This window comes from Callorhinus ursinus, unplaced genomic scaffold (assembly GCF_003265705.2).
Source record: "Callorhinus ursinus isolate GAN/ISIS: 27379988/994484 unplaced genomic scaffold, GSC_fseal_2.0 scaffold15, whole genome shotgun sequence".
Taxonomy (NCBI): Eukaryota; Metazoa; Chordata; class Mammalia; order Carnivora; family Otariidae; genus Callorhinus; species Callorhinus ursinus.
The window spans coordinates 7142589-7163737 of record NW_027397077.1 but is presented as its reverse complement, the minus strand read 5'-3'; the positions used below and the strand labels follow the sequence as shown (position 1 = coordinate 7163737).

The window sequence follows — 21149 nt, the reverse complement described above, 5'->3', positions numbered from 1 at the left end:
TTTGTCAACCGCAAGAAGCCCAGCCCTGAGTAAGGATCTGGGCAACACCTCAGATTAGGAGAGGGGAGGGCGTACGAGGGACTCGGCAACTCCCGGTCTCTGAGCCTTGGGCCTGGGAAGTCAGAAGTCACATTCTCCTCCTGCACTACTCACTGGACACCTCTCACGCTCCCAATAGAGGAACCCCTTAGAGGAATGGCTCCCGAAGAAATCTGCCCCCCGCTGCTGCAGTAAGGCTTGAAGACTGCCACAGACCCCAGGCCGCTGAGGGGCTGGGAGGAGAGCGGGGCACGTACAGGACCCAGGGGGTAAAATGACAACCACGCGGGAAAACCGAGGTGCCGCGTACAGGGCCTGAGGAGGACGTGGAGAGCCGAGCGGCCAGGGCCCTGCCACAAATGAGGACTCTGGTTCGGGTCACCATCACCTTGGTGCAGCTTAGTCTGGGTCTCTGGCCCCAGGACAGAAGAGGACCGAGCAGTACTTGGTATTTTTTCTTTCTACATTTTATTATTTCAAACCAGGTGAACAATTCCATAAAACATGTGAAAAAAGCAAGGAAGTGTTCAACGCTGAAGGACCCGGGCCTGGGGCAAGGGCATGAGGGGCGAGGCCCTCAGCAGGCAGCGGCGGTTCCTAGGTTAGCGCGCTAAAGAGCTACATTTAGGTTAATGGAGCCAGGGCCCAGGGCCACTGGGATGGGGCCCTCGGTGACGTTGGCAGTTGTCTGGATCAGCCCTTGGAACCCAATTCTGTGGAGGGCAGGGCAGGGCAGGAGTGCCGCCCACACGGGGGAGGTGGGGTAGCCAGCGGAGGGATGGGTGTAAACACGCAGACACACTCAAGGCACGGAATCACTGGAAGGGGGCTGGGTGGGTGCTGGTCAGGATTTGACAGTTTTAAATAATTTTTCTCTAAAAAGTTTTCTAGGTTTGCAGTTTTGTCTTTTTTTTTTTTTTTCTTTTCTTTTCATTTTTTTTTAAAAAGCTACGAGAATGAGCAAGTGGACTGTAGTCTCCAGGAACGGTGGCGTCTCACGCTTCTTGTGCTTTTTCCTTTGGGGCCTCCGAGCGGCCGGAGGGGGCGGGATGGGCAGGAGGCTCCCTGTAAACATTTGGACTGGGGCTGGGTCAGGGGCTGGTGTTGAGCGAAGCCAGGGGTCCCAGGCTGGAGAAGTGAGTGCCCCTCCAGACACAGGCCTTGGGAGACTCAGCATGTGCTCCCCTCCCCCATCACAGAATAAGACAATGTTAAAACCAGAACAGATGCCCGGGGAGGGGGTACCGCGGCCGTTTCCGGCACCCAGGACAAGGGCCGGCTTTAAACAGGGAGGCCTGTGGCAGTTCCTCCCCCGAGTCTCTGGAACTGAGGAAGAGGACAGGGGAGCCAAGAACAGAGAGAGGAAAGAGGGGAAAAGCAGCCCGGGGGTGGGGGGCAGGCAGGGAGCGTGGTCCTCTTGCCCCCATCTTCCTCAGGAGCTGGGGGGAGCAGAGTCGGCGGTGGCCCTGGAGGTGGGGGGACAGTCAGGGCATGGGTCGGGGGGTAGCCGGAGTGTGCCTCTCCTCCCACCCCCCTAGACAATGACCCTCTCCTTTTTCTCATCCACCTGTTACCGGGGACACAGTGGCTGCCCGGGAGCCAGGGTCTGTTGCTAGGTTACATGAGGGAGGGGAGTCTATAGCACTGGCAGAATCTTCCCCATCTCCCCCAGGGCCGGTGGCGCCATCATCAGCCCAGGACCCTCAGATAGGTCTGAGGGAAAGACTGCAGGGCTGAGCACAGAGCCGGTCACACTGAGTGTCAGGTGGCTGGGGCCTCTGTCAGCCAGCCTCCTTCAGGCCAGGCCAGTGGCTTGGAAGGGGGCTGGTGAGGAAGTGAGCTTTCTCCGAGGGAGGCCAGGACAGCCCTTCCGTTCCCTCCAGGCGCACGGCCGGGGGCTTCTGCTGTCTGCACCACTGCCCGGCCTGTCTGCGTGCTGGTGCCCCCATTCAGACGTCCCGCTGACCTACCACCCTGTGCTCCCAGGCTCCCCACCTCCACCCTCCCCAGCCCCCACCGGTCCCTTCCCTGCGCTCGACGGCTCCGCTCTGTTCCACCCCCGCTCACCATCCTGCCAGGCCCCGCTGCCCCTCAGAAGAGGCCGCAGTCCTTCAGGTTGTTCTTGATGATGACGTCAGTGACGGCATCAAACACGAACTGCACGTTCTTGGTGTCAGTGGCGCACGTGAAGTGCGTGTAGATCTCCTTGGTATCTTTGCGCTTGTTCAGGTCCTCGAACTTACTCTGGATGTAGCTGGCCGCCTCGTCGTACTTGTTGGCCCCTGTGGGAGACGAGCCGGTGAGGATGGGTACCACCTGCGCGACCGGTGGGAACGACCGGGTTCTGTGCACGTGGACAGACATGCATAGAACATGTGCGCACGTGTGCGAAGGGTGACGGTGTGCGTGTACATGCGCGCCTGAGTGTATAAAGAGGGGCTCCTGACTGTGCACATGTAAGGGGCATGTGCCCTGTGTGCAGGCACAAGCCCGGAAGCCTAAGTGAGGCACCAGCTCTTGCCTGAGTGTCCTGCAGTTACCATTCTGTCCAGTGGGGGGCGCCTGTGCACCACCTGGTCACCACCAGCTCCTCCCCAGAGGCCCAGTCCCCACACCTGTGTACTCAGGGAAGCAGATGGTCAGGGGGCTGTGTGTGATCTTCTCCTCAAACAGGTCCTTCTTGTTGAGGAAGAGGATGATGGACGTGTCTGTGAACCACTTGTTGTTGCAGATACTGTCAAACAGCTTCATGCTCTCATGCATGCGGTTCTGGGGGCAGGACAGCGCGGTCAGCACCTGCCCCTGCCCCCCGCCCCCACGCCCCCCCAGCGGCCTCTCGGCCCCTCACCATCTCCTCGTCCTCGGCTAGCACCAGGTCATAGGCGCTCAAGGCTACGCAGAAGATGATGGCAGTGACACCCTCAAAGCAGTGGATCCACTTCTTCCGCTCAGACCGCTGACCGCCCACATCAAACATCCTGCAGACACGGGGTTGCCTTAGCTCCAGAAAAGGCAGTTCCCAGAGAGGGTCCCTGTTTCACAGGTTGGCTGAGGACAGACGCCTGCTCAGAGCGGGGCAGCTGTCTTCACGGCCTCCCCCACACCTGCGTGCCTCACGCCTGGTTCTGGGCCAGAGCGCATCTGCACGGGCAGGGCCGGGGCTGGTCAGCAGGGCAGGATGCAGCCACATGGGGCGGGGGGAAGCAGGGGAGCCGAGCCACTGGCAACCACGCAGCCTCGAGAAACCTCAGAGCAGGGCTTGGAACTCCTGGAACAGCCCCTCCCACCCAGCAGAGCCATTAGCGGGCCTTGGAGTGAGGGTCTCCCCACCCCCATGTGTTGCCCCAAAGACTGGCAAGTCCCGCCCTTCCACCCTGCCCACATGCCGGCTCACTTGAAGTGTAGGTCCTTGAAGGTGAAGTGCGTCTCCACAATGCCCGTGGTCTTCACACGGGTCCGTAGCACGTCCTGCTGTGTGGGGATGTAGTCACTCTGCGCGATGCGCTCCAGGTCATTCAGGTAGCTAGAGGTGGGGGCAGTGGGTCAGTGGGGGCCGGCATGAGGCCTCTTCACCTGGACCCCAGGCCAGCTGACCCAGGCCCTCTATGCCTCCCCACCCCTCATTTCTCAGACAAAGCCCTTGCCTCTTCAACCCTTGCCTTCATTACATTGCTCAGATGAGGAAAAACTGGACCAGAATCCTTCACCTCCTGCCCGGGGAATGGGCCTGGAGGAGGTGCAGCTCTGTGCCCGGCCAGCCAAGCCCTAGCACCCAGGTCTGAGTCAGGCCTGCCTCGGACAGGATCTAGGCTGGTGGAGTTGCACACTGAGGAGGGTGGGAGGGGGCAAACGCGTCCTTCAGGGAGGGATTCGGGATGCTAATCGGCACAATCACAGCACCCACTGCGGAGCGGCCCGGCATGCCCCTCGATGCGGGGCTGGACAGGTCGGGGCCTGCCAGGCTCAGTGGGCTCTTTGCCCAGTGCCCAATAAAATTTGGGCTCCTCGGGGGGGAGGGCATGGACACCTGTTTGGCAGGAGTCCCAGGGGCTCCTCATTACCAGCTCCCTTGATTAGTATCAACACTGCCCCTGCCAGGCCCTGGGACTGGCTCTGCCGTCTGCCTCAATATCCTTGCTGTGCCCTGGGGACTGGGTCCTCCGAGCCACTGCCCAGTGCTGAGGTCTCACTCCTGGCGCAGGCCTGCTGGGGCCAGTGGGAAATGACCTCAGAGACGCAGGGACAGAACAGAAAAACAGGAAGGACCACGAGCGCCCATGACGCATGTGCTGTGACCTGCTTACTGCACCCTGTCGCCTACTGAGAAGCTCCTGCCTAGAGGTCTCCTGGGGGGTTCCACACCAGCCTCTCCCTTCTCCCCAGCAGGGCTCACCACAGGGACCCACCACGCGCCAGCAGCCTTGAAGGACTGCTGTGAAGAGGGGGTGGGGTCCTCCTGTTCCCTGTAGCGTTCCAATCTGCTCCCCACCCCACCCCCACCTGGGGTGAGCTTGTCATGGCCTAGGAGAGCGGGACCTGTGTCACTGCTGAATCCCCACACCCAGACCAGAGCTGGGCACACAGTGGGTGGCCTGGAAGGTGGCCCCATCCCCACCTCCGTGAATGCCCTGGACACTGAGGTGGTAATGGTTGGGAGGGCCCAGCCCTGCCTGCCTCTAGGACCTACAAGCTCTGCTGGCGCTGAGCCCCTGGGACCTCTGGGGGTGGGGGTGCGCTGAGATCCAGAGGCCCCACTGTGTTTGGCTATGATTCTGCAGCTCCTGAGGGGCGCACTCGCAAGGGCATTCAGGCCACTGCAAGGAGAGGGAGTCAGTCCGTGTGACTGGGGCAGGGCTCAGGGCTCAGGGCCAGGTAGGGCCCGCCTCTAAACCACCTCGCCCTGGTTCAGCCCCTCTCTGGGCTGCCTCAGCCCTGGATGGGCGGCGGGAGGGAAAGGTGCTGCGGAGGGGCTGGCTTAAGCGGAGGTGGGAGGGCTCAGGTATGAGCACGGGCACTGCTGCCTCTTTGGGTGCCCTCACCCAAAAGGGCTGTGCCCGTCTCCCACAGCCCCACGGCCGTCAGCACTGGCCACCGACCGGCCCTGTTCTCCATGGGTGCTCAGCCCCCTGCACCAGGCCTGACACGTGGTAGGCAGCTCAGGGAAGGAGTTCAGAGCATGACCCCGTGGGCTGGGCCTCTGGACAACTCCCAGAACCCCCCTGATTCCCCAGCCGAGTCTTGGACTCTAAGCTGCACACAGATCTGGCCCCTCCCAGTCTCTTCCCCTTGTGTCTTCCTCTCCGGCCAGTCTGAACATCTGCAGCCCAGTCTGAACATCTGCAGCCGGCACTGCTCCCTCCAGGACTGTGCACAGGCTGTGCCCCCCGCCCCCGAGCTTGTCCTGTTCCTCCCCTGCCCATCTCTTGCTCAGAACTTGGCTGAGGCAGTCCCTCCTCTGGACCCACCCCCACTCCCACAATGACACGGACACCGTGGGTAGTCACTGCTTGGGGACTCATCTGCTCCACTCATCCCTGGATCCCTCAAGCCTTGCCCAGGGCTTGGCACAGGTGGCAGCAAATGTCCTTTAGGACGATTATGTCTAAGGACAGATTAGACTCAACTGGCCCTGGGGGACAGCAGCCCTGCCTGTCCCTCCTCCTGGCTTTCACTACCATGCCCCCCACCTCAAGGCAAAAACCTCCAAGGCCTTGGTTGACAGTCATCAGCTACGTAAACAGAGACTGGCAGTGTCTTCCTGAGAGTGCTCAGGCCCTCCACTCCTGCCAGCGGTCCAGCACCCCCTCACCCCACCCAGCCCCATGGGGTACTCACTAGGCCGCAGAGTCGTTGAGCTGGTACTCCCGAGAGCGGCCAAAGCAGGCCTGCACACCGTGGTCGGCCCAGAGCCTCCGGATGACGCCGGACAGATCCTCAGGGAGCACGCCTTGCTCCTCAGCGGTGCAGGACAGGGCAAACAGCTGCCGGGCATCATCCTGGGCACGGCGGGGAGGGGGGGGTGTCAGCCAGTCACAGGAGCACACCCCCACCCTACCTGGCCGAGGCAGGGAGGCTTCCAGAATGGTGCCTGGGCTTGGGTATTTCCAGGTTCCGCAGGACAAGGCTTGCCCTGAGGCCTTTAGGGAGGCAGGCGGGGGTGGAGGGGAGGACATACCGCTCGGGAGGGGTCGGCAAAGTCAATCTGCAGATTGCCCATGGCTTTGACAATGGCCATGATGGATTGGATGGTGTTGCTGTAGACAACCGCCCGGTACTGCCGGCATTCCTCTTCTGAGTAGCCATCCTCGTGGATGATCCTGGCAGCCAGGGGTCAGGAGTTAGGGGCCAGAGGGCACAAGGACCACACACGGCCTCCTAGGGCTGCTAGGGCCTGCGGGACCTCCTACAGAGAGGAGGAAACCCCCCCCACCCCAACCCCCTGGGACCTGAGGATGGATGACTGCCTCTGGCAAGGTCCTGGGCGTGGCGGAGACAGGCTGGGCCATTACTCAGGGGGGGCAGCAGAGACCCAGAGGAAGAAGAGGGGAAACCAGGGTTTGGCAGCTGCTTCTCACACACTGCACTTACTTCATCTGCTTGACAATGGTGCTCTTCCCTGACTCCCCAGCACCTGGAACAGAGAGTACAGGTGGTCGGTCAGGGAGCAGCCCCAGCGGGGCCACAAGGACAAGCAGCCAGTGGCCCAGCCGTGGCAGCCCTGGAGGCAGAACTCACCCTGCCCATCAACTGCACTGGGAGACGGAGGCAGTGGGGGCCTGGTGGGCGGCAGGGCTACCCGGGGTGCAGCTGGCAGGGCCACAGTGCTCAAGGCAACCCAGACCGCCTGCACCCTTGGGGGACTCACCCCAAGCCTTAGCTTCCCATGAGCTTCCATTGCCCACCACGGCTGCTCCCAGCCCCCACTGTCGACTGCCAGCCCTCAGGAGTGTCCTTGTCATTCTCACGCAGGCAGGCTCGCCAACATGGCGCCTGGGCAGAGCTGACAAGAAGGAGCCCCGCACACTCCAGCAGGGTATAGTCCCTCTTCTCCTCACACTCTGAGCCACCTAGTGGCTGGGCTGGGGCACAGTGTCATACTCCTGCCTCCCAGGCATGGCCCAAGTGTACCCTCAGCAGATGGAGACCACCACTTGGGAGACACGCGGCATGGCCAACACAGACTCACACGCACACACCCCTGGACTGCTGCATGATGCTTCCAAGTCTGGCAGAGGCCCATTCTGTATTCTCTTTGGCCGGTGCCAAGGGATTTGCTGGTACTCTTTCCCATGACAGTCATATGAACCCCACAAACATACTGTTTCTGTTCCTATTTTACAGACAAGGACACTGAAGCTCAGAAAAGTAGTCCTGGCCCAAGATTGTGCAGCCAGGATTCAGACGGGCAGGGAGACACATAGGACTATGACGCCTGGCCTGCCCAGCCTTTCTCAAAATGTGGCTCAGATGCTGCAGGAAGCCCTGGGAGGGTGGTTTTTTATTTTGTTTTGTTTTTAAGAAAGAAAAAAGCAGATTCCCAGGTCCCATCCTAGACACACAAAGCCAGATCTTAAGGGGTACAGCCCAGAAACCCACATTCCCCAGGGAGTCTGCAGGGAAGTGTGAAGACCAGGAGGGCTGCCCTATCTCCCTGGCTGGGGGACGGCGGGGATGGGGGCAGGACCTCATCTCCTCCTTTCACTGTCCTAAACTCCAGGTAGAACACATCTCAGTGGGGCCAGCTTTCGCTCCCAGCGCTTGCCCAGACTGTTCCCTCTGTTCCTTCCCCATCACTGCCAGTCACACCTGCACCTGACAGGCCCTGCCTCTTGCCAACACCAGGCATTTACCCATGGAGTTTTCTCTGCTGGGCACATGGGCCCCATGCCCCATTTCCATGTGTCCCAATCCTCTTGATCAATGTGGCAGGTCAGTCCCTCTGAGCAGCTCAGCGGGGCAGATGGTGGGGTCTGTGGGGAGGTTACACTTGGAGACTCTGGCTTCCACACCCCTCAGGGTCGGTCAAGACAAGCTCAGAGGATGAGGGGCTAACACACACACACACTGAGGTGAGCAGCAAGAATCGTTACGGCAAAGCCACGAACAGCGCCCTCTATGGGTCAGATGCTATTCGAAGCCTACCGCGCCAACTAAGCAATTTCGTCTCCCCGCAATCCCACCTAGCAAATGAGGAAACAGAGAGAGGCTGATGTCACCGTGGTCCTAATCCCCTCTGTGGGTGGCCCACCTTGCTGGCCTCCTAGAGCTGCCCTAAGAGCCCTTTACTGCAGCTGCGCCACACTGTCCTCAGGCCCCGACTGCACCTATCACTGGGTTCACTCCCTGCCTTCCTAGGCAGATGTTTCTCTGAGTCTCTGCAGTGCCCTCCAGTCAGTAGGAAAGCACTCCCACCCTGTCCCCGCCAAGGCCGCTGCCCACCTCCATTTACCCTACCTCCCACCCCAGATCGACATTTTACCCGGAAAAACTGAGGTACAGCTGTGGCCCTCACAGGGGCAGGCCTGGGTATGTCCACAACCCAGTGGCCTCCCTGAGAAGAAGGGTCTGGCTCTCCTCACAAATGCCACTGGACTGCTGGGGATCACTGGGCTTCTGACCGTCCCAGGCCTGCTTTCTAGGATAGGGAACTAGTTGGGGGGAGGGGGGACAAACTTGCAGTCTCTGGGCAGGTTGGGAGTGGTGCTGAAGCAGCGAGCCCCTCTATCAGTTCAGCCCCTGAGCACTAGAAGCACCCGTCCTGGTGCATTCCCCTGGACATGGGCTTGGTCAAATGGCAGTACTCCCACTTCTCCATTGGGCTGCGCATGGCAGAGGAACAGCCAGGGTCCCCCACACTGACATCCCATGCCTGCTGAGTGGAGACCTGGGGAGAGGGCCTAGGAAGGCCCGAGAGTAATGCCCAATCATGGAGGCCCATCCTCCAGGGCCAGAGAGGGCAGCACCGGACGGGCAAACCACAGGTGCCAGGTGACCTCCTGAGGCAGAGGAAGACTTGGGAATCAGGGGTCTCAGCCAGTACTGGGGGCCCAGTGGTGGAACACAGGCCAAGGATGTGAAGTGATAGGTCAAATCAATCATGTGGGCCCCAGCCAAGCAAACCTAGACTCAGAGCGGGCAACTGTCCGGGGCACAGGAGACGTGAGATTTTGGTGAGGTGTCCCCTCTTGTGTGTCCACCTGAGGCACCAGTTTCCCTGTCTGGCCTTTTGACCACTCTCTTGGTAAAGTGCTGTGGCATTCCGCGGCCCTGCCCAGAGATAGGGATAAACAGCACTCTTGCTTTGCATCTCATTTTCCTAGCAGCAGCAGACCTGGCAGGCCCAGACGTGGGCAGTACCTGGGTGGCCAGGCTGGTGCGAGCACACTTGCTCCCTGCCCCAGCCAACTGGGGGTCCACTTTCCTATCCCCTTTGAGCCTCAGGCTCCCTCCCTGTCCCATTTTGAGTGTTAGGAGGACATTCTCTGCCCCTGTCTGGCAGGTGGACAAACCCAAATCAGGGAGCCCCCATCCCTGGACTCAGGACAGTCCCTTTGTCCTCCCGGCCGCTGTGACTCAAGCAGAAAGGAGTGAGGGGCAGGACGAAGGTGTGGTGCCGGTGGCCAGGCAGGAAGCTGCGGGCGACACAGGACAGAAGCAGAGGCATGGCCCAGGAGCAGCCTCAACAGCGGACCAGGGAGCAGGGGCAGAGGCGGTGAGAGGGTGGAACAGGTAGGGCTAGGTGCCCCGCAAGCTGTGGGTCCCAGCCCCCCTCCTCACTCCCTCCCCCCGGGGCCCTATCCCATCAGGGCCTGGCAGTGCTCTCCTATCAGACCAGCTAGTACTGGGCTCGGAGTTTGCTTGTACCCTGCTGATCCTGGGTACCTGGCTCCTCCCACCCAGCCCTGCACCTTCCCCTCAGAGGAGGGGGCTTCACTGGCTGGCCCTGGACTGCTGCCAAGGTGCTTCCGATAGAAGGTGGCAGGAGTCTCCTGCCCACAGAGGACCCCACCAGGCGCTCCCTTCTCCAGCTGGGTGAGATCAGAGGGGCCCACAGAGGCTCCCTAGGACGGCTTCGGTGTTCCCATCGGGCCATACCTTTTCCCACCAAGAAGAAACCTCGGCAGCCCTTGCCCCAGGGCGCAGCTGCTGGACCCCCAGCAGACAGGCAGTAATTGCCATGATGTGCTGGCGACCGGTCTGCTCTGCATTAGAACATCTGCTTCCACTCTGGGAGTGCCGGGCCCCAACAGAGGAGGGAACGGAGGGGGAAGGGAGCCGGCACAGCTCCACCTGCCTGAACAAGGAACAAGGCCGGGGGCCACTGCAGCAGAGACAGGACCGCGGGGCCTGTTGCCTGATGCCGACTTCCAGTCCCAACATCAGGTCACTGCTGTCTGTCAGTCTTGGACCCCCTCCGTCCCAGACAAGGCTCCCTGCTGGGAGGCCCTGACACGCTGCTGTTGTCCTCTCTGGCCTCAGTTTCCCTTCTGCAGGGGCTGCCAAGCCTCGAGTGGCCAGCTGGCCTATCTTGCACTCTCAGATCCTCTCCCAGAGGGAGGTCCAGACCTCCCACAGCCCCGGTGCCCACCCCGATCCTTCCTGCTGTCTCCAAGGGCCTCATCCCCTTTCCTGCCCTTGCTCTGGTACCCCATCCGTGAAACAGGACAAGGACGGGACAATTCGACACAAAGCGCTTCTCACAGTGCCCAGCACCGGCGAACACTCAGAAGTTATCGCTATGTTTCTACTCTGTGGAAGATCACAGAAGTCCCCAAACCTTTCATTTCCTGCAGCCTACGAGGACCATACTGCATAGGTCACTGTAACCACAGCCTGCAGAGGCCATCTCATCGGAAGGAGTTTCTGAGGCTTTCAGCAGAGGCACAGTGGAGGGCAGTGACCCGTGGCCCACAGGCTGGCTCAGCACTGCTGCTCCTGGAGGGGACTTGTGGACCCTGGGACAGCAGTCAGAGCCCCTCGGGCCTCTGCGGGCTTCTGGTTCTCAGTTTGTCACTCCCCTTCCACATAGGCCAGGACTCGACCGTAGCTGGAGCCTCCCTCGGCCCCGGAGCCTTGAGGCAGACACTGCTCCCTGACTCCATGTGCTCAGAAGCCTGGGCAGAGGCTCCTGCGCTGGTGGGCTCCCCTCTAACACATGGGGCTAGGGAGAGCAGCCAGCTGACGTGGCGGCCCGAGGGCAGAGACTCTCATGCGCAGCGGGGCTGGGACCACAGGGTAGACTTGGGCTGCAGCCCAGCTCCAACCCACAGTACCAGGCCCGCCCCCACGGCCACCCCCCAGTCGGCCCGAGTGGGACACAGGGAGAAGGTGGGGGTGACCCCTGGGAAGCCTACCCCAAAGGCAGCCCGGGCACCACCTCCCACTGTCATCCCAGAAAGGTGCCACGTCTCTGGCCCAGCCAGTGGTTCCGGGCCCCTTGGCTCTGGCCCCTCCCCTGCAGCCTCAGGCCCCCAGGCCGCGCCACCGCCAGGGGGAGCCCAGCAGCCAGAGACGGTGGAGGAGGTGGGGGCTGGGCAGTGCCGGGGAGCCTTTGCTTCTGAAAAGCAGCCTAGGCTAGGGGCAGCTGGGGGAGGTGCCTGGACCCTCACTCGACTCCCTCTCCCAGGCCTGGGAGGCCCTCCGCCGGCAGAGGCCCCGCACACCGGGGAACAATGGAGATGGGAGAGGGGGAGGGGAAGGGGTCCGCCAGACAAAGGCCCTCCAAGCCCCGCCCCTGGCGTCTCTTCCTTCCTCCAGGTGCTTTTCTTTGGTCCCCTCACTCTCTCCAAGGCGCTCAGTAAGGGTCTGGCACTGTGGGGGGGGCAGGGGCATGAGTCTTGGATGGGGGCTGCGACATCCCCACCCACAAGTGTGGCCTTGCTTCCCCCAGATGCCCTAATAAACCTGGAACCTCCCTCTCTCCAGTCTCTGCCGCTTGGGCGGCCTCCGTGGCTTCCAGGCCTTCATGATGCCCCCACCAGGGAAGCATTAGCAACCAAGATCCGGCCTACTACTCCCAAGTCAGAGCTCTCTGTGTAAGGGAGTGGCCTCGGGGCCTACCAGGCGCGGAGAGGGCTTCCCAGGACAGGGCTGTGTCCCCTGTCATGTGGCCCTGCCCACTGGACAGAGGGAAACCGAGGCACTGGGTGAGGCAGGCCAGCTTGAAGGGGAGGAGGCCCTTAGGCTACAGGTCTCACTCTCTACAGGAGCTAGGAGATGCTGGACTGGTCCCAGGTCACACAAGGGAGCCAGGCTATTTGACACACTCCTCTTCCTGGATGCTTCTTTGTTGAAGAAATCCCTTTGCTGTTTTCCAAGAATCTGAGTCCCCCCATCTCTCTTCGGGTTCGTTGTGGTGGGCCCTGGGTGAGATGCCCAGCCCCCAGGCCTCAGTGTTCCCATCTGTGAAATGTACCCCTCCAGGGAGTGTGCCAAACTCAAGGCCTGCCCTGAGCAGCCTCCCTCGGATCCTCACACTCACCCAAAACCACCCCAAGGTCCAGCCCAAGCACACGGCTTGTCTCTGTGCCCATAAGCCATGGGGCCTTGCTGAGAATCATGACGTCACAGGTGCCAGCGCCCAGTACAGAGACAGAAAAGGACAGCCTGAGGTCACACAGTGAAGAAAGCGGGGGAGTGGGCTTTCTGGGACCCAAGGTCTTTTTTTTTTTTTTAAGATTATTTATTTATTTATTTGAGAGAGAGAGAGAGAATGAGAGAGAGCACGAGAGGGAAGAGGGTCAGAGGGAGAAGCAGACTCCCCGCTGAGCAGAGACCCCCCCCCCCCGATGTGGGACTCGATCCCGGGACTCCAGAATCGTGACCTGAGCCAAAGGCAGTCGCTTAACCAACTGAGTCACCCAGGCGCCCAGGACCCAAGGTCTTGAGTGGCTGCGAAGATGCATGTTCTCTGCTTTGTGCATGGCCTCATGGCCCAGCAGGCCTTGAAGCATCTACGCTAGCTGCCCTAACGTCTCTCTCAGGCTCCTCAGCCCCCTACGGCCTGGCCTGATAACGCAGAGCACAAGCCCCAGGAACCTCCGTGGGGAAAGGCAAGGCCACACAACTCGGATTCACAGGCTGAGGAGCATGGGGACCCGCCTCCTCACCCAGCATGCTGTTGTCAGCCCACACTGCGGACACATTCGGCTGCCACACAGGGCTGCAGGCAGCCCACCACAGCCTTTGCTCTTAGTGGGGGCCCTCTGCGGGAAAGCTCTTTCCTTCTCATCTGGACAACTCCTGGACTCAGGGGCCCCCACCCTGGACTTTGACAGTCTCTGACCCTTCCTCAGGCCTCGTCTCGGTGCTCCTGAGCCTGGGGGTTATGGGAGGAACGACGCAGTGTTAGGAGACAAGTGAAGTACTCAGTGGCCGAACTATGATCTGAGTCTTTCTGTGAGGGAACACGGGCCAGGGGCAAGATGGGCAGCTGCATTCGGATAGTCACCCCATGGCCACACAGCAGGAAAAAGATTCATGAACAGACTCTTGGGTCCCCGACCTCCAGGGCAGGCAGACTGAAAGAACCTCCGAAAAGAGGAATCGAGGCCCCCCCCAGAGACAGGTCCCCGAGCGTAAGGAGAAAAACACGTGGACCCACAGCATCCGGCTCTCGTCCAGACTGACCAGTTCTTGCCAGTTGGACACACACTCCTGACGGACGAAAGCAGTTGTGGACAAGTGCTCAGTCACTATCTGGTCATACCCTGGTGTCTCCACTTATTGGGTAAGTCATGTAATATCTCCAACCCTGTTTCCCCATCAGTGAAATGGATAGAATGTCAGTCCCAGCCTCACAGGGTTAAGTATGGTAAGACTGTGAAGAGTCCAGTCCTACATAATAGTCACGGTTCAATCAGAGACAGCGGCTGCTATCACCAAGGGGAAACTGAGGCCCAGTGATGGCACCCCCAGGCCCAGCAGGTGGTAGTGGCAGAGGGGAGGGGGATCCTCAGGCTGGACTAAGGGCCCCTCTGTCCACTCCCCGGCCGGGGAAACCCAGAGTGAGCTAATTCCGGGACTGCTGCTCCATTTCCGGGCATTCATCTCGGCCTGTAGCCGGCCTTCCGGCTTCGCAGGGCAATGGCCGCTTGGGAATATAAGAAAGCAGCCCTCTGCTTTCCTGCTAGCCGCCCCCCCACCCTGCCGCCGTCCCTCTCCCAGCCACCACTTCCTGTGGTCGAAGGAGGGGCCTGGAATCCTTCTCAAAGGCACCACCTTTTCTGAGATCCGGGGCCCAATAGTTGCTGAGGTGGGACAAGGGACAGAGTTGCCTGGAATGACGCCGACCTGGTGACTACCAGCGGTGGGCCTTAGAGCTATAAAGAGATGAGTCTGGGCAGGTGGGGTTCAGCTTCCAGGTCCCCCAGTTGACAGGGCTCACACCCCCACCCCAGCACGGACCAGGAGCAGTCCTCTAGCTTCTTCCTCTTTTGGGCTCCTCCTCCCCCAGCTGCTTCCTCCTTTTCCTCCGGTGTGGACACCACTTCCCCAGGCCCAGCCCTGCCATGCAGACTTCACTGCCCCTCCTCCCATCCAGGGCACAGTGGGTGCTCCCATCGACACCCCCCTCCATATTTTGAGGCCGAGCAGCCTTACACCCCAGCATCCTCCAAGCCTTCTCAACAAGCTTTAGACAATCCCACCTTCAGGCTTTGTTTCAAACTGACCTGGCACTCGCTGCTAAGCCTTGGAAATGCACGCAGAAGGCCGACACCGTGACCCAACCCGACCCAGCAACTGTTGGGTGATTCCAAGGAGATTATTTCTCCCAAACCACACAGCTGAACACAGCTCCAAGAAGCAGCATGGGGGTGAGGATGGGGTTGGGGTTTAGTAAGAACAAGAGCTCCAGGTTAGAGGGGCTGCATGGAGCTGGGCAGAGGGGTCCCACCCTGCACTTGTGGCTGAGAGAAGGGCTGCCTGAGGTACCAGGGCCGCTATCAAAGGGCTTAGTCCTCTGCCCTCGTCAGGGTACCTTGATATGTGTCCTTAGGCAGGGCCCATGAGCTGTGGCCCAGCCAGAACCTGATGACCCCTGCCCCCTCAATGTACTCATAGATTGGGACTCCTGCCCCAAGATACTGTGAAGACAGGACGGATGCTGGCCTGGGTCCTGCCCCCATCCGCCCAGAGCTGCCTCCCAAAGCACAAAGGGGTTTTGGGGAGGCAGCACTCAGGCTCCAGGTCAGACCATCTCATCCTCTGCTGGGGGTGTGATGGGGCGAGGCCCCAGTCCCTCAGTGGACAAAGCATCTTCCATCCCATTCCTGCCAAAAGAATGGGTGGCTTTTAGAGACAGAGACCAAGAGAGACAGCTGTGCCCGGCCACCTTGGCCCAAGCCACCCCAAATACAAGCCCCTGCAGTGCTGGAGGTGTAGTGACCTCCCTGGCAGGGGATCAGGCCCCACCCCTACCTGCTGTCACTTGCTGGGCAACAGTTTGCAGGCCTAGGACACCAATGATGCTACCCAGTGACCCTGCAGCTCAGGGCAGCCCAGGGCCAACCCCTGACAAGCCACCCAGGCCTGAAGGGGTCCCGGACCATGCCAGCCCTCCTCTGGCTGACTAGGCTCCAACTCAGCACAGTGGGTGGCTCGGGGCTGCCTCAGGGCCTGGCATGGAAACCTGTGCTCCCCAGCTGGCTTGACTTCCACCTCCAGCTATGGAGGCAGCTCATTCCCTCTCTCCTTGCCACCTGCTCTGCCCGGTCTGGGGTTCTCCACCCCCACCCTCCTGGGATGCCCTCAGCTGAGTGCCGGTGTCACTTCCTTTGCAAAGCCACCCCAGTTCACCCAGTCTCCTGGCTCAGGGTATCCCCTGAAGGACACAGTCCCACTCCTATCTAGAGGTCCCTCCTGTTGGCTGCACCAACACTAGGGGCAGGGGCTGGGCCCAGCGGGACTGGGCAGGACGCAGGCACAGGGGGTCAGAAATGGCTTAGACCCTTGCTCACTTCCCAGCGTGGGAGCCCCAGTGCGGCTGCTCAGGAAGACAAAGCCTCGCCCAGCCTGGGGGAGGGGTGGGAAGGAGAGACGGGAGGCCCAAGCTACCCCGCCCCCCATTCAAGTGCTAATGAGCTCCAGCCGGGACCCTGGAGGCTGTGGGGAGAACAGGGAGGCGGGAGGCTGGCCTGGGTACCAGCCCACCTGGTGCCTAGAGCCCAGCCACATCCCCAGCCTTAGGCCCCCAGGAAGGCCGCTCAGTCCCCAGAGGTTGGGCTTATGGTCCCCAGGACAGTCTGTCACTCTGGCTGGCACCAACTGTCTACACACCTCAGTCCCCCTCCTTGCTGCGAGCAGCTGCCTAAGGGCAAGGGAGGGGGTTCCCCTGGGGCCAGGCAGCCTGGAGGCTGTGAGAGCCTTCCCCACCAAACTCTCCACTGAGTAGGAGCCATGAGGGGCTCCCTCACCTGTTTTCACACCTCCAGGCTCTGGGGCATTGTCTCCACAACACCTGTGGCTGCAGGAAGGCGCCCTGTTCCCAGGTTCCGGATGGGGAACAGAACACCTATAGGAGTTCATTCATCTGTCTCTGCGTTTCCCAGCGAATGCACCAGGTGGAGCTGGGATTGGAACCCATGTCTGTGTGACCCCAAGAGCTAGTCCAACGAGGTGAACCCTCCTCCCCCAGGCCAGGCCTTCCAGCCTCAGTGACCTCGCTGAGTTGGTCCCTCAGCCCCATACCTACCCCCTGGCAAATGCTGCTCATTTTTCAAAGCCACCCAGAGGACCGCCCCTCCTCCCCCCCCACACACACTCTATTCAGTCTCTTCCCATTACCCAGCCAACCAGGATCCCAGGCTACCCTTTTTCCAGCTAAACCAAGCGCCAAGCAACAGCCCCAGAATTACTTATCCCTGTTCATGGATGTGCTCTATAGTGTCATTCTTTCCATACATGCTTAATAGGCACCTACTGAATGCCAGGCCATTTGTTAGAGACACAGACAGGACAGAGACCACAAAACTCCCTTCTTTTTCTTTTGGTAAACCTAATTGAGCCCTTGTATGAGCAGTCCCTGCACTGGCCAGGCCAAGAACTCCTGCAGCATTGCTCTGGCCTGAGCCCCAGGGCTGTGGGGCAGTCCCAGCCCTGAGAGCTAGACCGGCTCTCCTGGAGTAGTGAAGACAGCAGGCCTGCAGCGGTCCCCAGACCGCCCGAGCTGCAAGGAAGCATGCCACGCCACTCCTAGGAACGGCTGGAGGCCCTACTGCATGCTCTGCCCTGTGACAGGGTACGGACTTGTCAGCAAGAGTTCTGTACAGGGGGAAAATGAGGGTTGTCTCTGAGGAGCCAGCAGGGCAGGTGGGGAGTTGAAGAAACAGCCTGAAGAACTCCCTTGCTATCCGCCACCAATCCCTGTCACTGGCCCGACACTGAGCCCTTGCCACCTGCCCACAATACGTCAGGTTCGGGGACCACCATCTTACTCCTCCATCTACCCACCCATCTCCAAGACTGAGTTCAGACTAGTAACACTTCCTTCATTCAACAAACAGACAAGAAGCATTCAATAGGTGCCAGGCTCCATGCTTGGCCTTACAGAAGGCTCAGAAACGAACAGGACACAGCCTGCCCCTGTAGTCTCAAGGAAAGGCAGCAGTCACCCAGGCAAACATGATGCTCTGATGGGGGAAGCTCTAGCACCACGAGCCAGAGGAGGTGCTTCAGCAGCTTCCGTGAAGGGGAGTTGTCAAGGAAGGATCCTGGGAGGTGGTCCCCGAGCAGAGTCTTGAAGAACAATCAAGTAGGAGTGAGTTAGATGGAAAGAAGGGAAATGCACGCCAATCTAGAAGAGTAGATGCAAAGTCCCAGGGGCAAGAGAGAAGGGTTGTTATTTGTACCCTGAAGCCTTCATGGAACCCACCAGGGACAGTCTCTCCTTTCTCTGGAGGCTGCCCACACAAGCCCATCCCAAATCAGAGACATCCCCCAAACACACACTCTGGCTTCCTTTCCCTTAAGTGCCCAGCCCAAGGCCCTAAATTCCACCTGGGGATTGTTGGTCAGTCAGGTTGAACTAGGTGGCGGTGTGGGGCTGGGGGGGGTGGCTGTCCCTGAAGTAGGGCTGGTATCAGCAGCAAGCTACCAGGAAAAATACCCTCACTGATGTGTACCACATCTGCCTCTGCCCCCGGTGCCCATCCGCCAGCAGGGCTACCCAGGAGGGCAAGGAGCCAGTATGCGGGTGGGGCAGCAGGCGTGGTTCTGGCTGGAAGGGAAGGCTGGCAAATTGCCCAACCGAAGAGGCCCGTTGCCTGGACAGAGTTCCTCCCGCTACGTGGGACAGGCGCCCAGCACTCTGAAGCTGCCCCAGCTGGGCTCCCAACACCTCCCGGTACCTGGATGGGAAAGGGATGGCCAGCCAGACCCCATGCAGCCTTGGGTCCCCGATTTCAGGCAGAGGTAGGTCTCTTAGCCCCTTGCGGTACACCCTCTGCGGGGTCTTAGCTCCCATCCCCTACCCCCAACAGGGACCTCCCTTTTCTCCCCATCCCGGGCCCAGCACTCCTCTGGCCCAAACCCAGGAAGCCCATTCAACAGAGGAAGCAAAGGCCAGAGGAGCAGGATGCTGAGATGGACTCCCCAGCCTAGAAAATGCTGAGGCAGACCCTGCACCCCTGGTTGCTGCCAGCCCAGTGTGGGAGGGGTTGCCAGGCCCAAACCCTGAGCTGAGCTCCAAGGAGCAAGACTAGTGGAATGGGGTTGGGACACAGAGGGCCAGGAGTCCTCTGCAGCCTGGCCCGATGGCCTAGTGGCCCATCTCCTCAGCCGATCGGCCTGGGAAGGGGCTGGCCAGCGGCCTCAGGGTGGGCACCAGGAGACGGTGGTACCGGAAGCACCCTACCCAGGCCCAGCGGGCATCAGCAACGGGCCCTCCACCTTGGCAACACCCACTCACTGGTGCTGCCGCACTCGCAGTAAAGACAGGAAGAGGCAAGCGCCCAACGCAAAACAGCCCAGGAGGCTGGGCCGCCGCCCCTTCCCGCCCCTTCTCTTCCTACCCGCAGCGGCGGCGGAACGGATGCCATTTTGAAACCTCTGGGCTGTGCCCCTGAGGCCAGGCCCCCAGGGACAGTCAACAGATGGGCTCAGATGGAAGACACACTGTCCCTCGGCCAGGCACCCAGCAAGGAAGGCTCTGCTTTTCACAGCCCGGGGACCCCACCACGGCTCTGAGGCTGAGGGGCCACACCCCCCCCCCCCCGCATACACTGTCCAGCCCCCAACGCTGCTGCGAGGACATCTCTCCCCCCACCCCCCCAGGCCCCTGAATCAGGCAGCCACCAGGCACCACACCTGCTCCCAGTGGAGGCTGGACGGGGACAACTACCAGGCCCACAGTCTTTGCAAAAGTCCACCTCAGATGTCCCCCAACTCCAGCTGGCCCCCAAGTCCTCATCTAGCTGGTCCGCCCCTTCCCCCTCACGGGGCCTCACGATCTGACAGGCCCCCCAACTCCCAGAGGCCAAGTCCGGGGCCTTTCGGCCCAGAAAGGGTGTGGGAAGACCAGCACTCGTCAGCACATCTCCTCGGCGCGCCCGCCGGCCGGGGCACCAATATGTCGGCTGTCTCACCACTTCCACTTCCCCCCACCCCTCAAGCAGCCACCATCTTCCCTGGCCTTGGAGGCGCCGCAACCCAAACTCCTCCACACTCGCACTCCCTCCTACTCCCCAGACACCCCCCTCACCGGCCCAGATGGGGTTAGAAACTGGGAAACAGCCAGCTGGCGGAACCTCCCTGGGAGGCTGGAGGCCTGGCTCCCTCCCCCAGCGCAACCAGTGGAGCCTCAGTCCAGCTCCTCAGTCTAGGCCCCCTCCCCCTGGCCGGGCCCACCCGGTGCAGGAGGGGTGGGGGGAATCAGAGGTAGGCCAAAGTGTGGGAGAGGACTTAGGGAGGAGGAGCGGAGGGTCTGAGGAGTACTGTGTACAGAGAGAGACCAGGTGGGCCAGATGGAGGGAGCAGGGATCTCTAAAGGTTTGGGGGTTCCGGCTGTAGAGAGGGCTCATGAGCAATCACAGTTTCCACTTGAGAGGTACCCTGGTGTCAGGGTGCACAGGTGGAGGATACAGGGTTCAGAGTAGGGATGGGGCACAGAGCTGGAAGGAGGGAGTGGGTGGGGGCCTGGCAGGGGCCCCAGGGATATTCATGCCCAACAGGAACAAGAGGAGCAGGTGGGGGAAACAGGTGGTGCCTAAGGGTGGGGGCCAAGTGGGGTTCTGGGGCTTTGAGTAAAGTCTAGGGAAGGATGGAAGGACAAGGCAGGGACTCTGAAGGTCTGTGAGGTTGGTCAGCAAGGGTGAATGGTCAAGCAGGGTTCTGGATCTGGGGGTCTGGCGACTGCGACGAGCTGAGGGTCTAACCTAGAGTCTGGGCTACGGATCAGAGGTCTAGACCAACGCAGAGTTTTGAACCATTATTTGGGTGTCCTGGCCAGGCGGGGTCTGGGAGTTCAACTCCAGGTGTGGGGGGTCCAGGCTGAGTCCGGGAGTTCAAGGCCCTCAGTCTGGGGGTCAAAGTCCTTGTCTGGGCATTCGGGCGGGGAATCGGGGGTCCCAGCGCAGGGCGCGGCCTCACCCAAAAGCAGCAACTTCACCTCCCGCGCCGCCTTCTCGCCGTCTTCCCGCAGGTTCTTGTCGATCATCTTGGAGCGCTCGGCCGCCGCCTTGTCCTCGGCACTCACGGTGCAGCCCATCCCGCCGTCCGCCGGCCCGGCCGCCGCCCGGCCCCCACACGGCCCCCGGCCCGGCTCGGCCCCGCCCGACCCACTCCGCTCCCGCCGCCGGCCCTCTACGGGTAGCTCTCGGGTCGGCAGTTCCGAGCGTCTGCGGGCGGTGCCTTCCCGGCCGCCGCGCACCGACAGCGGGGCGGGCCGAGGGTGGGGCCGGAGCAGGCCAGGCCCGGGACTGGGCCGGGGCGGGCCTGAAGGCAGGGCCATAGGAGATTCGGGGCCGGTGATTGGCTAGAGGGAGGAGCGAACTAGAAGTTAGGTTCAGCCCAGACTCGGGCCCGGGCTGGAGGCGGAGCCACGCCGAGGAATAGGAGCAGGAGTGGAGCCAAGCCCAGAGGGATTGGGCTCCGGGCGAGCTGCAGGCAGGCCC

At 61.1% G+C, this 21149-nt stretch overlaps 1 protein-coding gene across 1 annotated transcript; it reads right to left on the bottom strand.

The window, feature by feature from the left end:
- Positions 1–488: 488 nt before the first annotated feature.
- GNAI2 (G protein subunit alpha i2) lies at positions 489–20855 on the bottom strand. The gene is made up of 9 exons (XM_025885694.2): positions 20626–20855; positions 6628–6670; positions 6215–6356; positions 5875–6035; positions 3434–3562; positions 2888–3017; positions 2655–2808; positions 2107–2321; positions 489–1505 (listed from the first exon to the last, which is right to left on the bottom strand). Exons 1-8 carry the CDS (start codon positions 20741–20743, stop codon positions 2131–2133), a joined length of 1068 nt encoding a protein of 355 aa, XP_025741479.1. The 5' UTR covers positions 20744–20855; the 3' UTR covers positions 489–1505; positions 2107–2130.
- Positions 20856–21149: the final 294 nt, after the last annotated feature.